Source organism: Camelus ferus, chromosome 6 (assembly GCF_009834535.1).
Source record: "Camelus ferus isolate YT-003-E chromosome 6, BCGSAC_Cfer_1.0, whole genome shotgun sequence".
NCBI lineage: Eukaryota > Metazoa > Chordata > Mammalia > Artiodactyla > Camelidae > Camelus > Camelus ferus.
In genome coordinates this window covers 55,237,976-55,257,809 of record NC_045701.1, presented here as the reverse complement: position 1 = coordinate 55,257,809, position 19,834 = coordinate 55,237,976, and the positions used below count along the sequence as shown (strand labels likewise).

The 19,834-nt window shown below is 34.3% G+C and overlaps 1 protein-coding gene across 1 annotated transcript; it reads right to left on the bottom strand.

The window, feature by feature from the left end:
- Window positions 1–1,482: 1,482 nt before the first annotated feature.
- On the bottom strand, window positions 1,483–19,833 carry SOCS4 (suppressor of cytokine signaling 4). The gene is made up of 2 exons (XM_006180824.3): window positions 19,541–19,833; window positions 1,483–7,846 (listed from the first exon to the last, which is right to left on the bottom strand). Exon 2 carries the CDS (start codon window positions 7,752–7,754, stop codon window positions 6,432–6,434), a length of 1,323 nt encoding a protein of 440 aa, XP_006180886.1. The 5' UTR covers window positions 7,755–7,846; window positions 19,541–19,833; the 3' UTR covers window positions 1,483–6,431.
- Between the last annotated feature and the right edge of the window lies 1 nt (window position 19,834).

Here is a 19,834-nt window from a genome sequence, read left to right as displayed (position 1 = left end):
TTCATGGTCTTGAGAGCCAGGCCTCGAAGCTGGGTGGGTGTGAATGCGGCCCAACCCCGGGATACGGATCCTTGGGCCCAAACTGGGGAGAGCTAAAGCAACAACACAGAAAGGGGCATTAATTAATGTTTGCAAATGGCTTGACAAATTGATATTAACTAATTGTACAGATGTCTTTGCAGATTTTTCCTGATCAGTATTTCTTCTCCCCACATGTTCATTTTTGGATAAACCTTTAAGTATCTACTCTGTCAGGCCCAAAAGATGATTGACACAAGGCCCCAGCCGTCAAGGAACTGCTAGCTGGTAATGATGTCAGTTATGTGGTGTACAAGATATATATACACATAAAATACATACATATTTAATATGTAAGAATTAAAAGTATGCAAATTTCTTACATTTTGGTGTTTCTGTAAGCTGTTAGTGAGTCGGTGGGTGGATATTTTACAATAATCTCCCTAAACGAAGACTTAATCTCTGGATTAGCTCCACAGCACACATAATTCTCATACTGAAAAATGAGGAAGAGAGAAATTTTAAATACCTAAGCCTGGGGAAGACACTTTTGGATAGGGGCAGTGGTCTATGGAAAATGATACCACTAGTGTGAACGACCTACCCTGCCCTCATAGGAGGCAGTGAATCAGCAGTGTCTTGTGGAGCCATAGGAAGCCTGAGGCAACAGAAGTCAGTAAAACATGATGTATTTAAAAAATTGATATTTCGCAGAGGGGAGGTATAGCTCAGTGTTAAGAGTTCCTGCTTAGCATGCACTAGGTCCTGGGTTCAATCCCCAGTACCTCCACCCAAAATAAGCAAACCTAATTACCTCCCCTGCAAAAAATGAAATAAAAAAATAAAAATTTGATATTCTGCTTGTTTTTGGGGGGGCATTGATTCTGATTTCTAGATGTTGGACAAAAATAGTATTTTTCATTACTGAGGTTTTTAGTCAAAAAATTTGTGACCGCATTGAGTGCCTCACTCACCCCACCCTAGTCCTGGCCGTGTTTATCACAGTGCTGGCAGCCCCAGCTTTTCCCATGCTCCCAGCCAATAACTCAGCATGGTGGGAGTTCAAGAGCTAGGCCAGGCCATTCTTGTCCTATATGGGCTCCTACAGGCAAGCTCTATAGGGAACTAAATCCCCACCTAGCTTTCTTAGAACTGCGCTGCCCACCCTACCCAATCCTTCCTTCAATTTCTTTCACAGATGTCAGACTTGCAATGTGGTAGGAAGATTTCCCCACCTTCTCCTGCTCCCTTTCCCTTTATTCTTCATAGATGTCCACCACCCTCCAGTAAGTCTCTTGCACATTTAAGCACATCTTGGCATCTGCTTCTGGGAAGACCCAAAAGGACACACTAAAAACTGAAAGGAAAACGTGTAATACAGATTTAAAATTTTCTCTTACCAGGTTCTAAGTTGAATGTGCCAGGTAAAGTTATACAATGTTTTAAAAAACAAACTACAAAGACTTTGGATTTTATATATGAAGTTTTAATAAATGAAAATTTATTCAGATCATTTTATTTGAACTCACATCCAAGAGACATTCAACTTCAAGGATTAGAAATAAAAATGGAAACACTCCTTTTTGGTTAAAGGGTGGATCATACAAGTGGGACTGGTAAGAGTACTAATAGCTTTATGAAGTTACTATTTAAACTCTGTATATTCAAGTATATATCAAGTTCATACTTGGTTTATACAGAATTTATCCAATTCTAGCAAAGTCGGCATAATTTAAGTAAATGTCCTTGAGTTTTACACTCTCAAGTCTGAAAGCTTAGATTTGATTATAACCACAGCAAAAGTGATTATCTTTACTTCCTGCAAATGTAATCAACTTTTAAAATAACTTAGGCAAACATCAATTTTACACAAACCTTATTAAGGGTAAGAGAAAATTGCAACTGTCCATCTAATTGCAGAGTCTAAATCATAAATTCAAGCTGTACCGTTATCTTTATTGTCAAATCAAGTCAAGAAAGCCTATTACAGAGTAAAAGAAGTGAATGTGAATCTGCAGGATTCACTAAGGGGATACTTTGAAAACCTATCATCACATTAGTATTGTACAGAAATTATTTTCAAGTATGCTCCAAGGGTGACCTCTAAATTGAAGAATTAACCTTCGGGAAGTCAAGTGACAAATAGTATTATCTATACTTTATGTGCTAGGAAATGAAAGCAAAGAAAGATTTAGGATTGAGTAATCTATTCAAAATTAAAAAGTAAATCAAAAAGACTGGCTTAAATATGAAAACTAATGTATGTATGTATATGCATGACTAGGACATTGTGCTGTACACAAGAGATGGACACACTGTAATTGACTACTTCACTTAAAAAAAAAAAAAAGACTGGCTTTATTTGAAACAGGATTCATGTGCCTTAAGTCCGTTTCCACTGGGTTTATATATCCATTAGTCTACATTTCTACTTAGAAGCCAAACCATTTCCAAAATTTCTATTTTGTGTCCATTTCTTAATGTATTAGGATAGTATAGACAGACTTGTCGTGTTGCTCATTTCTAATAGGCCATTGAAAAAGAAAAACCCCTTGTGCTTTCTGCTCTTTAGAAATAAAAATGAATATAAAACTAATTATGTTAAAACTAAGTTTTTTTCCAAAGTAGAAACAATAAGCTGCTTGACTTAAAATCCTTTATTCATTTGGGCATTAAATTACCTAACACACAATCTATTTTACATCGAAACAGTTTCCCTTGTGTTGTCTCCAGGAATGTTACATAACTAAATCTTCTTCCTGTGAAATTTGCTCTACTAAAATCAATATATAACCTATTTGACTCTGGTTATAGCTAAAAGTGACAAAAAAGATTTTTAACAAAAACTATAAATGTATTTATAAGAGTTAGGTCTCAAGGTTTTTGTTTCATAGGAAGGAAGCTCTCTATTACATGGATCTATAAAATGATCCAAACTTCAGAAACAGGAAGCTGATAACTTGATTTATCTTAATGGCTTTGGCTCATGAATAAGTGATAATGGTTTGTGTTTTTCTTATAAAAAGAAATGGAATTTGTATAATGATGAGTCCTATTTGCCACATTCGCTCTTTTTTTTTTTAAAAGGATTTCTAATTACTTAGACGTTCTTTATATTATTTATAATAAGACATCAAAACTTTAACTGAAAGCCATTTTTTGACCACAGTTTGCCATTAGCTGAAATTCAGGAAAGAACACAGGTCTGATCACCAAATCAATAAATCTAGCCGCAGGCTGACTAAAAGCTTCCTTCAATCTTCTTCCTATTAGGTCTTCCTTTAAATTAAACCATCCCCTCTATGAATTATTTAAGTGAATGGCATGGTTATAGAAAGATCAGATATAATTCATAAATCATAAAAATGCTCAAAGAACCTAAAAAACTCAGCGTGTTTCAGGAATTCTAGGATGAAGCAAGATGATGTAGCTTAAAAAAAAGGGGGAGCAAGGGGGGTACTCCTGAAAGCTTCATAGAGAAATACAAAAGTCAAGTTTATTTCCTGGTTAGTGCAGGATGATTCCCAAAGCGCATTTAAGTGTCTGGTCCAGACTAGCTATTAGCGATTAAGTAGTTCCCTTTCACTGTCAAGGCTTTTCCCTGAGGTAATGCCTAAGTTCTTAATTTTAATATTTTATCTTGTTTCTTTTAACCCCATTCTCTCTCACCAATAAACTCTACACATTTCCACCATGCTGAACGCTTTCTTAACTCTGAAATTTACACTTTTCAAATGCACACAATGTCCAACTTAAGAGTTACAAAATTTATATTTAGATATATTTATCTTTCCACATTGTTCCTCTCAAAACTTATACTCATTTTGCTTACACATAATTCCAGTAATTACATTTTTACATTTTTTAATGAGTTAAGCTTCTGCATACTGAATGTTCTTCCAAACATATCCTCAAAAATCACTGAGAAAGGATTTAACCTTTCTAAATTCCAATCCCTTCATGCTTTAAAAAATTAACTAACTTATTATTACTCTTCTTTTTCCTTCATGGTAAACAATTCCCTTCTCAAATCTTATACGTCTACTTTCCAGATTTCTTTTCAATGTTGCAAATAGCAAAGGAAAAATACAAACTGTTTCAGAGTAAATCAGTCTCTTCCCTGCTTTCATTTATTAGATCATTTACTTCAAGGCTGTATAAATGGCAGTATTTTGAAAATGTTAACACCTATCAATACCTTGAAGTTGAAAACATTAGAAAGCCAGAGAAAATATATCACAAGCAACCAGTCTGAATATCATGAAAAGCTACTTAGATCTTGATTTTTATATAAATACTAATTTTTACCATTATAAAAGACAACGTAATTATATTTCACTTTTCTTTATAAAATTACCATTTAACAGAATATTTGGTAGCTAGTCATCCTTTGTTTTTCTGTACTGATAAAAAGTTATTTTTAAAAGAAAAACATTTAAAACAATATTGTTTCATAGAAACAGAAAGTCTCAATATCAAATTCTGATAAAAAACTATAATCATGGGTAGAGTCTTACCATACTATTAATTTTCTTTCACTAAAGATGGATATTTAGGAAGTGTTATATTGGCAAATAAGATAAGCTTCTCAGTGATCTACAAAAGCGCCACAATAAAGATGAGGTAGTATGAGACTTCCCCACTTTTGTAAAAGGGAAATACCATCTTTAGAAGAGATATTTATTCTGACACTGGTGTTGATATCCTGAGCCTCATCCGTGCTAAGAGAGGTGCCATTTTAGTAGCTAGCCCTCACTAGAACCAAGACAATCTCGAGATCACTGAGAAGAAAGAAATGCTAGAGGATAATGGTAATAGATTGTTTAATATTGTGATAACTGCTGAAAATTTATTTAAGCAATTATTTAAAAATGCCACCTTTATGTTAACAGCAGAACTGGAAAGGGAAATGCTACTTCACCATAAAAGCAATGATACTGAAGAAACACCTAACTTGGAAATTTGAGTAAAATTTGTTTCAATCCAAGTAGATGCTGCTTTCTACCAGAGCTAAGCTAGCATCAAGAAATAGATTACTATGATACTAAAAATGCTAATTTGTACAAAGGGGTTGACAACTCACCAGAAGAAACAACTGTCTAGGAAACTTAGTATTCACTGATTCTTTCAAAAAGAGTTGGATAGGCGATCACTCCATCTATTTTACTACATTGGGATCATGATGTTTCTAAAAATGCTTCCCTGTTCTTGAGATAGTAAATGTAAAATATTATGCCTGGTGCCCAGTATTGTTCAGTATGGCATAAGCCCTGTAACTCTCAAAATGTTTTCTGTTTTTTGAAGCCATAATAGATTAATTCTGAAAATAGGAATAATTATTTGAAACCTGAAGATCAAAACAATATTAAGCCCCCTGAATACTCAGCTCCATGTTTACTTCTTAAATTTTTATTCAAGCTCAATTTAAAATAATGAAAAACTACTTAGATCTCTTCGGTTACCAATGGAAATTTGTGCCTGTTTATAAGCTGTGGCATTTCTCCAAAGTAAAAAGCTCAGAGTTTCTATAAAAGTGCTATGCAGAAGCAAAGTTCATAAGTAAATACAGAGAAACCCCCGTTGCTTTCTTACTTTAGTAACTACTAGTTATTAATAGTATTATCATTATTTTTAAAGCTTCCAGTGAGAAAGGAATAATACTTAGGTTCTGAAGATGGCAACTCTTCCAGGTTGAGAGAAAGATCTATTCAAAGAATAACAAATGACCATGCCACATTATAGAATAAATTCATCTCCGAAATATGTCCTCAGTTGATTCTTACTGAGCAGATTAATCAAGTTTAGTAATCTTACTTTACTTAAAGTGAAAACACATCAAGTTTGATTTAAGTCATTTTGTTAACCTTTAACATCCCTATTAGTAAATTACAAAAAACCCATCAATTACATTAGTGTGGATTGTAAATTACAATACACTCAGCTTTACTGAAGAATTTTAAAACAACTCTAAAAAGGGATGGGGAAACTATTTTATGTGTAGGAATGTCAATGGCATAGGTTAACAAAGCATTTTGTATGTAGAAAAGGACAAAGGATTATTTTTAAAGAAAAGTATGAAATACAGATTATTTGTGTTTGCAATGCCTACCAAATTTCAAATATCCCTGGATCATATGCAAATTAGTTAAGAAAAGGAAAAAATTAAGTATACAATCTAAATGATAAAATCAAAAACCAAACACCTGGGCAAAAGTATCCATTAACCCCTAGTGTGTAACCTTAAACATTACTGTATCCTAAGAAAAATAAACTGATCTGAAAGTAAAATTTAGGGCAGAGGTTTATTTTACACTTCAACTGCCCTTGTAGAAAAATTCAAAGTGGCATAATAAGAAAAATAAAATATTAAATGAAAATATGCATACAATCATTCTCATGTTCCAACCCTTTTCCTAGCATTGTTGTTCTGGTGCATCAATCCTGAGTACTCTAACTTTTGATTTATAGTGATATTCTTTCAGATACAATTTCATGGAAGAAGGAATTGGAAGGGCATCAATGCCATCATAAGTTGTACAGTTACAAATAACCGTTCTGCATATATGCTGCAGGGAAAAGGGGAAAGTCCGAATTAAAGGAGTGGATAAAAGTGGTTCGAAGAACATACAGGCACTCGGGTCCTTATAATGTTCTAGGAGTCCAGTAATGTCAGGAGAATGGAAGACACAAGGATCATGTGCATCAAAGCTAAAGTTGTGATTCCACTGTTCAATTCTAGCATGAAGAGAACGACTATAGCGTCTAAAACTAACAGAGAATAAATAGTCTTCCTGTGCTGAGTCTCGAAGTAAAAAGGTGCCCTCTGGTTTTCCTTCTAGTAGAGCTTCAGCTGCATATTTATCCATAACGCCCCAGTAACATGGATTGTTATTGATCTGAAGGAGGTCTGGTACAAGACAGTGGACATAATCAATCTGGGTATGGTACTTAGGAGGTGTTTCCAGCTGCAGGATTTCTTCATCAATTTCCCATTTGGGTTTGTTTCTTTTCCTGGAACTTGTGCAAAGTGTTATAATTTCATCATCTGAATCCATATCACTATCTTCTACACTGTTATTTGAAGCCAGGTTCATCATAGAGTCAGCCCTACGACCACCTCTACCCGAAGCATTGTTAGTGGTTATGACACAGGGCTGAACACTGGTATGTGAGAAACAGTTGACCTCTTCTTCCATGTTTCTCCGTTGTTTTAGCTGGCTATCCGTCAATTCACTCTGAGACAGGTCTGTGCTTACCCATTCATCTGATTTGGGACTTATAGGAGCAGTGTGTCGTTTAATAAAATGCCACCTAAAGGCTAAATCTGATCGAGGTGGGAAAGGACACTTATCTAACATGAGTTCACTGATATGAATTTTTCTTTTAGACGGAAGCCCTGAAGAGTGCCGACTACTGCAATTCTTTATTGGAAAACACTGCCCCACGGCATCTTGCAGTTTCTGTTTAAGAGATCGGCCTAAAAATCTATGCCCACAGGAATGATCTAAGTCCAACTCGATAGATGAACAGCTGTGCTTCCTTTCTTGACTCCGTAAAGGAACTTCAGTTTTCTCTACAGCATTCACTGTTTCAGCATCTGAACAACTTTCACTCTTTTTCGACCAAGATAACTTCTTTCCACTCCACACATAACCATCCTTTCTATCTGCACTTCGACTCCGACTAGTTTTGGGCCTTACATCTGCATTCTTATTACTTTCACTATTTTCTGCCATTTTAACAAATTATCCACAAATTCCACTGTTATAAATACTGCTTTTTCAGTTTTTCCGGCAGGAAGTCTCTTCTGGGCACTTTCTGGATGTATCTAAGGAAAAAAAATTAATCATTTGTCATTAACATTGTATAGTTTATATATTAAGCCTCAATTAGACACAAGATGAAAATATGAAAAAGGATAATTAGTAAATTAAAAGAAGTACTAGAAATGTTGGAAGGCAGTTCCAAGATCTTTTGTTACCATTTTAATAAACTGTGTTACCATATACTAGTAATTTCATAGTGCCATAGAGTTAAGAATCCGAGTTCCCTTCCCACAGCTAATTTGCAAGAGCCCAGCCTCCTCTCTGAGCCAAAATGTATGTCTGAAATGTGAAAAATTTCTGGTTTTGAGGTACATCTTGCCAATCTCTCCTCCTATTACTTTTTAAATTTCATAGCAGACCAGGGAATTATTTGTAAGATAGTGAGAAACTGGTGAGCTGGTGTTTGAGGACCATTACCCTGTATAGTTTCTTCACTTCTCTTCTTGTTCTCTTTCCTATTGATTGAAAATATGAAGTTTTAAGTTATAAAAGCTGTTAAGAATTTATTAAATAAATAATCACCAGTGAACAGCAGAAATGTCGTGCAGAATTCCCAATGCTATTTTGTCAACTTGTTTTAAAAACTGGTCAACTTCAATATTGGTCTAGGCAGTTTTTACAAAATTCGGAATTAGATAAAAATTTAGTACTACACACACTTCCTTGTATTCTTCTTGATAATTATGAAAAACAAGCAGACAAAATTGCCCTATAGGGCAATGCCTTTCCTATAAAATTGGCTGGATATATTAGAATTATAATGCAAAATACTGAGTTTTATTAAGACTAATAGTAATGATTGGTCAAAGATGAAAACTACTTACCTATTCTTAGGTGGAATAAGATTTAAGCCCAGAATTGGGGGGATGGATTCAATAATCTCTATTTCACAAGTGAAAATTGAATTTCATGACTGAGAAAATCAGTTGTACTCAACATTCTAACAATGATTAAGCTTCTGATTATGTCAGAGGAGCATTAACAATCTGAACAGCCAAATAAATGTTTAGATCCAATTTCAAAGCAGTAGGGTTTGAAACAAGTATCTGCAGTGGAAAACATGATTGGGAAGTACTTTAAAGTGTGAATTAATGATAAAGGCTTGCCACATAAAAGTACCCCTTTTCTAAACACTGAATAGCACCTGGCGATTATACTTATTTTGATTTAGTCAGCTCACTGGTACATAATCATTTAAAATCCACAGAGAAAAATATTTTAAAATCTAATTTGTAAGAAACATCATCACTTAGTACACCAAAATTATATTCAATAGTATGTTTTGGCTGTTTGTTGAGTAAATTCCACTGAACAAAAATAAACAGGTAGAAGCTACAAAGTAGGCTGAAGAATGAGCGTTACCAATTAGAAGAGATACTTGTTACTAAGAGCGTACACTTAGATTTTTCAAGATATAAATTAAAAAGGAGCCCCAAGCAGATTTTTTTTATTAACACTATATAATTTCAACTTTTTAATTCAGCATGGTAATGTGAAAAGTATATCATCCAAGGATCGAGATGCCTGGTAATTTACTTACTTTACAAATATCAAAATAGCAGTTTACTAACTCTGTGATCAACTTTACTTTATGGGTATGAGCTCCCTCATCTTCCTTCATTTCGATATCAGAGCTAAGCTCCCTACCTCTGCTCTTGATGACATTCCACCTTTACCAGGGCCTGCTTCTGTTTCTCTCTCTTAACTTCTCTCTACTTTCAAAAACAACTGAATCTCCTATAAACTTTTAGTGATTCTAATGCTTCCTTTAGTTATAACTGCTGCCTTCCATATTAAATTTCTTAATGAGTAGTATAACTTGATTTTCCCTCAAAATGAAAAAAAAAGTTTTTTTGAGTATAAAAGAAAGAACGATCTGTTTTTAAAATGGTTAAGTGAAAACCTTTTGGCTCCATCCTTCTCTCAGAAGTCAGTTCTCTCAGAAGGGAAAATGAGAAATAAAAACACAAACCTCATCTTCAGTGAAACTAGCAGATTATCTATAACATGAGTCACAAAATACAAGGACAGAAAATGAACAGAGTAGCAACGACTGACTCAGCAGTGGAGAGGTGGGTGACACCAGGCACAGAGGCAACATGGATGAGAAGCAAGCCAACAGAGCAGGCAAAGTCCAGGACCCAGAGGAACCAGGTGCTACAGAAAATATGGATGGAGAACAGGGCAGAAAATGGGAGGCAGTTTGAAAATTTGTTTAAGTGCAGTTGGACCTCTCTGGTTACTTCTACACTTAGAAGAGATGGGATATTTATTATTTGGAGAAACTGAACCAGAGAGGCTCACGACTTTGGATGCCAGACACAGTGAGGACAGGGGGCAGGCTTTGGGACTAAAATCAGAAGGAAAGTTCCCTGCTCCCTTCTTCCCTCTAGCTTCCAGAACTCCCGCAGCCAGACTTATACCTCCTAATAGGATACTGGAAGGTGCTCTTTTGGAGAAACAGAACAGCCAGAGAGAGAAGATCTACGGATGCTGATAACTAGATATCCTCCAATAAAAAGCTGGAGGGCTACCCAAGCATGCTGTGAAGCTCATCCATCCACAAGCCCTGCCTGCTCACATACAGCTTTTAGGCAGCATTGTTGTGCTTCATTCACTCTAGAATATGACAGGTCACCAGACTTTTGAGGAAAGCCTCTAGCATAAACAACAGTGACTAAAACATAAAGAACTTGGAGAAAACAGTAACCATGAAAGCAACAGGAAATAAAATAGATTTCTTCCAAGTCAAGAGAAGATATACCAATGAATGAGTAAGACAAGGTGGGGACAATCAGAGAATAAGAAGATTTTGGAAATTAAAATCATGATTGCAGAAATAAAGTATTTAATAAGAAAGTTAGAAGATAAGTTGAGGAAATAATAAAAAAGAGGAAAAAATGGTTAACTAGAAAGAGAAGATAAGAAAATTAGAGTATCAATACAGACGTTTCACCGAAAATAACAACAAAATAAAGGGGAGAAATTATAAAAGAAAGTGTATTAGAAAATTTCCCAGAACTGAAGGATAAGAGCCTCCATATAAAAGGAACACAATGAGTGCCCAGCATGAGGGAAAATACACACCAAGTTACGTTATTCTAAAACTTTAGAACCCTAGAGATAAAGAGGAGATACCAAAGTCTTCCTGTCTTATAGGCAATGACACTGCATTGCATGCCTATCAATTTGTTAAGAGGGTGGATCTCATGTTAAGTGCTCTTACAATCAATGTATATGACCAAGCCAAGAGAGAAAGAGAGAGAAAGTAAGAAAGAAAGACTTCCTGAGGGAAAAAAGTCACAAAGGATTATAAATAAAATACCATCTGTTTTCTCAAGAGTAAGTAACATTGGAAGCTAGAGGACAGCTTCCAACCTTGAAGAGATACCCAGCCAAACTACCAATGAAATAGGATAAAATAAAGAAATTTTCCGAAGTGCAAAGTATCAACAATTTTACCTCATACAGGAGGATGTGCTCTTCAAAAATTATGGTGTAAACCCAAAACAAGGGACATGACATAGGAAACAAGATATTTAACATAAGAGAGGAATTGTGAGTCCCTGGGATAATTAAGAAAGGACACCTCCAGAAAACAGGGTATCTGGAGCTGCTGGAGAGCAACCAGTCCATACAACCACACAAGGACATAAGGCTCTTTGTGTAATAAGAGAATGGAAAGAGAGGAGGGAGACTAAAAAAGAGGTAAATCCTCTATCATAACAGGAGCACAACCATGTCTACTGATACACCAAGAAAAAGAAGTATAAGCAAATGATTTAGAAATATGAAGGTAAATATCGGAAAAAAGTTTAAAAATTTGGAAGTAGATGCCTTTGGAATGGGCAGGAAAGGACTGCACGATTTCTTAGCTCATCTAAGTTTTTCAGCTTAATTTAATTTTAACCTAGGTATGTACATCATTTTAATAGACATAAATAAAAATAGTACTTCATATTCACCATGAAAAATTCAAACTTAAAAGCTATGAAGGAAAAAAGTAAAACTCTTCCACAATCCTACCACCTGGAAGTAACTATTTAAACATTTTCAATATCTCTATACGTGTATATGACAAGGATGGAATTCCACAGCACAATGATGGCAGGCATTAGAAATACAGTTTGAGTCCAGTTTATTTTGTACTAGCCACATGACCTTGAAACCTCAGTTTCTTCATCTGGAAAATGGAGATACTGATGCTATCTATTTTATTGGGCTGTTGGGGATTAAATGAAATAATATATGTAAAATAAGCAGCTCAGATCCTAAATATAGCAAATATATAATAAATGTTAACATATTCTTTCACTTCTAAAAAAGGAACAGATATTACATGTTGTTTTATTAAAGCAGGTAAGCCAATTTTATAGAGTTCATAATTAAAGAAATCACAGAAATACCTGTCTCTAGCTCAATGCTAACTACAAAATTTATGAGCAAATATAATTTTCAGGATGATAACTAATGTTTCAAAGTAAAAAGGATCAATAAGCCAAGTACAGCCAAAACTCAACAGACCATGAAGCTATAAAACAATTTGACATTTTCCCCCAGAGAACTAATTTCCAGCCTTACTCTATACAAGTTTACATGCTAATATAACAGGTTTATATTTGGCAAGGCTTGCCAACTTGTATATAATAGGTACTAATCAATCAAGTATCTATGGATTTTAGGTTAACCTGTTTTATATGTGCTAATGCTATAAGTTTCCATAAAATAAAAAATACCATTGCCTTAGATGACTTTTCCATACATTTACCTATACTTAAAAAGTTAGTAAATAGAGTATTTTCTTCTGACAATTTTTTAAAATCTAAGACTAATAACCTTATATAAATTTCACATAGCTATTCTTTTGCTAGAAAACTGAGTTTATGCTTCCACTTTTATAAACTGTTATGGCAAAAATATATTTGGTAAAATATATCATATCAATATACAGACCAGAATGTCACTTAATGCTGTAATCTTCAAAGGAGGAAGAAAATTTAACTTCTATTTATATTTGTCTAAAAATTAAAATTTATTAATATTGAATATATGGCAGGCAATACTTCCAATCATTGTCAGATGATTACTTGTGTGTGATGCAGTGCTATTCTTGAGGCAAGAGTGGGAGCTCCAAAAAGCTGAGGACTTGCTGGCAGCCCTCTCAGTTTCTCTGTTCATTTTCACTGCACTGCAACTGTTTCCCCACTGTTGGAATAGATTTGTGGATTACATATCTTAAATAAGAGAATCCTTACAATACTTGGTAAATAGAAATCATAGAAATCTTATAACACACAAGGTTTGGTAGTTATCTCAGAGCAAAGTACTTATGTTGTTGAAATTAAGACAAGTTATGCATTTTTTTCTTACAAAATTACAAATTTGATGCAGTTTACTGGGATAATAATTGGCTCTGAGAAGCTACTTAGGAATATTAAGAAAGAAAGGCAAAACAAAACATTTAACTGGTCTCTTCATGGTTTAGATAACATCTTAATTACTAAGAAAGTAACCACTTTAAAAAAAACTTTTGCTATGAAGTGATCCTTTTAGAAAAAAAAGACATTCAGAATTTCCTTCACTATCACATCATTTTGTTACAAAAATGATAAAAATGCATCAAGTATATAAATTCTCACATCTTTGCACTTAAACACATGGAAAAAGATTTTCTAATCTCTTCCAAAAGTTTCATTAAACCAAAATTCATAAAATTAAAAAATTCAATAATATTGGTTTCAATAAAAACATTAATTTTTAGTGAGAAAGTTTTAATTTTTTTTATTTTTAAAGACTAAAGATGAGTTTAAAAAAAGTGCTCAGTGGTAAAGCAAATGCTCAGCATGCACATGGTTCTGGGTTCAATCCCCAGCACCTGCTTAAAGAAAGAAGAAAAAGTGTTTCGTTGTCTTCCCATACATGTAAAATCTGAATGTTAAAAAAAAAGTGTAGGGTTCTGAATTTGAATGAGTCCTTTCAAATACCCTATCATTAATTGTTGAAATTGTATACAAACTGAAATGAGATAAATGAGACACAAAATGAAAAGAACGCAGCTTTACCATCATTTTTATGTAGTATAGAAATCAAAGATGATACTTTGAAAGGTGTTGACAAATCAAAGATCTTTGTAATTAACAAGAAGTCTTTGTTTTGTTTTGTTTCGTTTTTTTTAAAGAGGGTGAAAGAATCACTTGGGAGAAGGTTGCTTTGCTTCTTAATTCAATAATTAATTTTTTATGAAGGAATCTAAGTTACATTGCCCTGGGGAGTACACAGTGACATTTTTAAAATATTATTACTTAATGAGCAAGAGGCAAATGTCTAAAGCAAGTTTATATAAAAGCTTTTTTCAAGAAAAAGAAGGCAAGTTCCCAGATTCACTAGCCATTTGATTCTAGGTCCTACCATCAACTGCAAAGACAGTAATAAAAGAATAAATCGAATGTGACCATTCTATACTAATAACAGATTTAAATAACATTTACCTTAATTCTCTTGAATAAGGCTGGGAAGGTGATTTTAATTCAAGATTTCCATAGAAAACAGTTTAAAAAGCCAATAATTAAAGGGCTAACCTTCATTTATCTAAACACTTCATTTGTATTCTCTATGATGTTGGATAATTGAGCATTACTGTATGAATTATTCATTGAACTACTATGTCTTCAATGCTGATGCATATCTAAAACCAGAATTCATATAAATATTAAATTTAAAAAATTGATCATACACAGAATAATTTACTACATAAAGAATGTGTAAACAAATTATTTTTCTGGTAGTAATTTAACCCTGGGAATTTCCTTATCAAATACATGATTCCAAAGTTTACCCGCCATCATATGCCCCAAAACTCCTTGAACAGATTCTGGTCATAATCCATGATATCTGAATTGGATTCTGTGGATCATAGTCCTTAATATTGATCATAGTCTGATATTTGAGTTCAATTCTATGGAAACATTTATTAGGGGTCACAAATGGACTATACTGGATAGTAGTTGACAGATAAATTCCTTGGCAGGTTAAGGAAAAATATGAAAAATGGTTTTGTTCAAATTAAGAAAAAAAATCTGAACTAAAAAATGTTTTTTTCTAGTTAACAAAAGCAATACAAGTTCATTTTCCAGTAAATATTTTAAAGTATCTCCTTTTTCATGCTACCAAGCCATGGCTCATGGGACTTAACTGTATTTACTTAAAAAAAACAAAAACAAAACAAACAAACAAAAAAACACTGATTAGCACCACCACATCCTCCCTTCTCCCTTCCCTACTCTGAACTTTCTCCACTTAATTTCCTAATTATAGTTTGGTTATGCCAGTGTCCCCCAGTTTGAACTCCTGTGGACAATAGTGCTAAAAGATGTTAATACATATTCTAGAGAAACAGAGGTTTCCTTGTCAAACAAGTTTGGGAACCACTTCACCTCTGAAAGATTACAATGCATATTTAGCAAAAAGTTCCAAGAGGTCCTTCAGTTAAGAAACCTGCGTAAGCCATAGTTTCCTACATTTAACCCATTATAAATCCTTTTTGTGGAACAAACTGTGGGAGAAACATTAACTAGGGCTAATATTAAAATGAGCATATGTTCCCCGAACATGTTAACTAAAGATAATGAGAAACATCTAAGACTTGTCACTAAAGAAGGTCAATTTAAAGTGAAGAGGGAACAGAAAACTAAGAGCTGGCACTATAAGCTTCTAAAAGTGGAAAAACCTTAAGAGAATCTTAGAAACCAGAATGTTTAAGCTATTCAGGGATAAACTGGGAGTTGGAGATTTGCAGATACTAATATATATAAAATAGATAAACAAGTTCATACTGTATAGCATACGGAACTATATTCAATATCTTCTAGTAACTTATGGTGAAAAAGAATATGAAAATGAATCTATGTATGTTCATGTATGACTGAAGCATTATGCTGTACACCAGAAACTGGCACAACATTGTAAACTGACTATACTTCAATAAAAAACATACATACAAAAAAATAATAAAACACATCTCTGGTATCTTCAGAGAAAAAAAAGAATATTTAAGCTATTTGATGTAATTTTTTAGAAAATAATTTGGATGTATTTTTTCCTTTCAATTTGTAATTTTTTAATTATAAAAATAATGTACGCTCATAAAATATATAGAACATTCAGAAAGTTCAAAAAGGCAAAAAAACTATAATTCAATTATCTAGAGTCAATCAGTTTAGACATTTTGGCCAATTTCCTTGCAGTCTTTTTTCCTATGAGAGCAATTTAGACTAAAAAGAAAAATTTTAAGTTTTAAAGATCCATAAAAAATTAACAATCTAGTTTTTCACTATACCATAGTTAAAAATGAAGCATGGTGCAGATGAAATAGCATGAACTGCTAAATCATCAAACATGATCTAAAATTCAGACTTTGTCACTTACTAGCTATGCCACCTGATTTTAAAAATTTCATTTAGCTTCAGTTTTCACATAAAATCTGGGTAGTGCCAACTGCCTCATGTTTTTACTGCCAGGATTAAACTGTATGAAAATAACACACATTGAGCTTAATGAAAATACATATTAGCTGCTTTCCAGTGTTTCTTAGAGTCTTCCATGTAGAAGAACCTAATTTTTAAAAATACAAGGTGGGAAAGTGGCAAAATTCAGGAAAAGGAATGAGAGGGAACAAAGGTCACATATAAGGCTAGAAAATCCGCACAAAAACATACCTCACAAATCTGAGGCTGCGGATGCTTCAGCATTTCTGAAATATCAAAAAGCACTTTATATTATTCCAAATATTACACATGCTATTTTTAAAAGTTTTTGAATCTTAAATTCTTGAAAAATATTATGGGTGTAAATAAACAAACTTAGTTATAAAAAGTTGTAGTTTCTTGCAAGCTAATTGAATATATAGATTTGAACAGAAATAGTAGGGAAAGCCTTTCTTTTTAAAACTGACTATATATTATTCTTTTCATTGCTGTGTAATAATTACATATGGTTACAATTATGCTTGGGTAAGAAGTTTTACCTACAAACTAGTATAAGGTTACTCTAAACTTAAACTGCTTTCATGTTCTGATAAAACTGAATTCTAAGTTTTATGGCAAAAGTTGGAGAGGCAGTAGACTTCTTGGATCAGAAGATAAAAGACCTGGGTTCTATTTCTAGTTCTGACATTTGGTTAAGTGTGTGACCTTGGACAGAATACAACTTGCCTTAGCCTCAGCCTTTTCATTGATAAAACAGTGATTTTATCTGTCTTGCTGTGGTAAGGATCCAATGTCAATGTAACAACACGAAAAATCAAATACTGGCTGTCTTTAGCCAGTAGAACTAGGTAGCTGAGAGTAGGAATTTTACTGTTTTCCCGTTAACACCTTAGAAAGTTTATACACATGCACATATTATTTACCCCCAAAATAAATTAAATAGGCTGTTACACTTCAGGACACTATCAGAGATATAAAAATCTTCAGATGTCTAAACTCCTTTCAATTTTTTTTTTCAATACTCTGCTCTCCTCAGTCTTGTTATTACTCTCTTCTAGTTTTATCTTTCACAGGATGAATAATTTTCACATCAAATACATATTTTATTCAAAACGCATTTTTAAAACTCCTTCCATAAGGCAATACTGATATGCCTCTTGGATAAAGTGACTAAGATTATATGATATTATTATTTATATAGATAATACTCACTGCCATAAGTAGAATGGTAATATATTCATGTTTTCTCACCCTATTGTCTTTGAGAACAATAACATTTGTGAGCCTAAGGGTACTATGAATGGTCACAACAGAACAGAGCTACCTAACCTTCACTGCAATTGGAGGTGCGACCTTGGCATCATTTTCAGTGAGTTCATTCAGCTACCGGTTCCTATGACACATGTACTGTTAATGATAAATCCATTTGGAAAAATTTAACAGCCAAAACAGTGACAGACAGCTACACTGGTTTCTTCTTAAAAGGCTATGTCATCTTAAATAACCAGCCAATTTTTCTAACATTTAAGTTGTACACATTTCATTACCACACTATCATCTTGTATATACTATTTGAATGTTTCCCTCAACAAGACCATAAACTCACTGAAGACATTAAAATTTGTTTTTTAAAAATTTGAAACAGAAATGAAAATGTGGAAACATTATGCTGACAGAAGCAAGAATACATCTTCTCATATTTGAAAAATTTTACTGGATGATTCAAACTCCATTTTAAATAAAACCATTAAATGCCCATTCAAAGTACCCTGTTAATAACACAATACGTTATTAACAATTAGCTTTGTAAATCAATGAGTACCTTCTATATACTGATAATTTTATGAGGGTAGGTGTTATCTCCGTTTTAGAGATGAGGAATCTGACATTCAGAAAAGTAAAGAAGCATATTCAAGGTCACATAATGAGTAACTGTCAGAGTCAAAATTAAAACCTAGGGCCCCAAGCTCTTTCTATACGTGTGAAATTTGTAAAAGAAAAAAAAATTTTTTCTTTAACGTATAGCTTGACTTGACTGCTTGGCAGAGTGAAAGGAGAGAAGAGCAGACACCATTCATAGTTTTAAAATCACATGGTTCCTGATATTACAGTTAGGGCATTTTATAGCTGTAACTCTTGTTCCAAATTTGCAGATTCTTCTTATGCTGAACTCTGAGAAGTACTACACTGAAATCTCACAATGATTTATTTGATATAGAGGCTGCAATTATCAGAGCTCATCTTGAACCCCATAGTCTATCCAATGATGTTTACTCGGATAAAAAAAATTGTAAACCAGTCTACCTAAACAACGAATCATCTCCAAATAATACTAAGTCACTGGGAAGGAATCATCTCAGGTATCTTCTGTTCTTGCGGGAAATCAACAATAGGTTGGTTAATTTTTGCACAAATTCCAAGTTCTTTTTCAACCAATCACTCTTCCTCTTCATTCATATACCAAACCTCAGTGTCTAGCAAGTGTATTTGGAGCCCTAGTACTCAAAACAACCCCCTTACACAATGCCACCACGGTAAGAAGAATACCACGGGCTTGTCTAAATATGCATTTGCAACTTTTCCCAATGGAACTAAAATGAAAAACAATAGGAAAATATCTACAACAGAAAAATGTCTCAGTTATGTCATAAACGAGGTCCGATTGAGACTAGAAGGTAGGTATCACAAAAAATACTATTTGAAGGTTTTCATTAGAGACCTGTATCCTAACATGGAGAAGATGGAAACACAAGCAAAGCATAAACTTAATGGCCAAGACCTTAGCACAGATTGCAAGGATCGATCGAAGTATTCAACAAGGTACTTTAATTCTAGCTCTTATATATCTAAATATGTACTTCAGTGAACTTTAGGTGGGGTCTGAACAGGGAAACCTGGGTTACTTTCTTTTTAAGGGATGTATTTAAAGTGTCCCAAAGAAAAAGCATTAATGTACACACCAGAACTCCAGGAACCATAAATTGAGATTAAGTCTTCCTTCCTTTATCTCTATAGAAATGACAAGATTAAAGGCTTGAGAAGGGTCTCGCCTTCCTCTCCTTTAACGAACATGCCCAAAGATCTCATTCTCCAGCGGAGGAGTCGTTGGATCCGCGTAGGGACCCGGATATGGCTGCTGAAAGGAGCGCCAGGAAAGTAGAAGCAGACCCCGAAGGGCAAGGCCAGGCAGCAACCCACCCTTCCCCCACTCACCTCTCGAAGCGCAGTTTAACCGAGGCTGTCCGAGTAACTGCCGCCATCACCACCACCATCACTCTGAGTGCTCGCTGAGGTGAAGAAGGGAGGCGCAGCCACTCCTGCACCTCATGAAGATTCTACCATGCAGATGCTGGTTTGCAAGCCCCCACTCCTCGGCGCAGGGTTCTCATCTCGGACGTCGCGGTCACCGCCTCCACCTGCTTCCCGCGGCGCCGCCACCACTTCCGCGTTCGGCGCCGTCCCTTTTTTCCTCACGCCCCCAGCAACCGGCTTTTCCCCTTGCCGCGG

What these genes read in the sequence shown, in the direction of transcription:
- SOCS4 (XM_006180824.3), bottom strand. Translation starts at nt 7,754, where the DNA reads ATGGCAGAAAATAGTGAAAGTAATAAGAATGCAGATGTAAGGCCCAAA.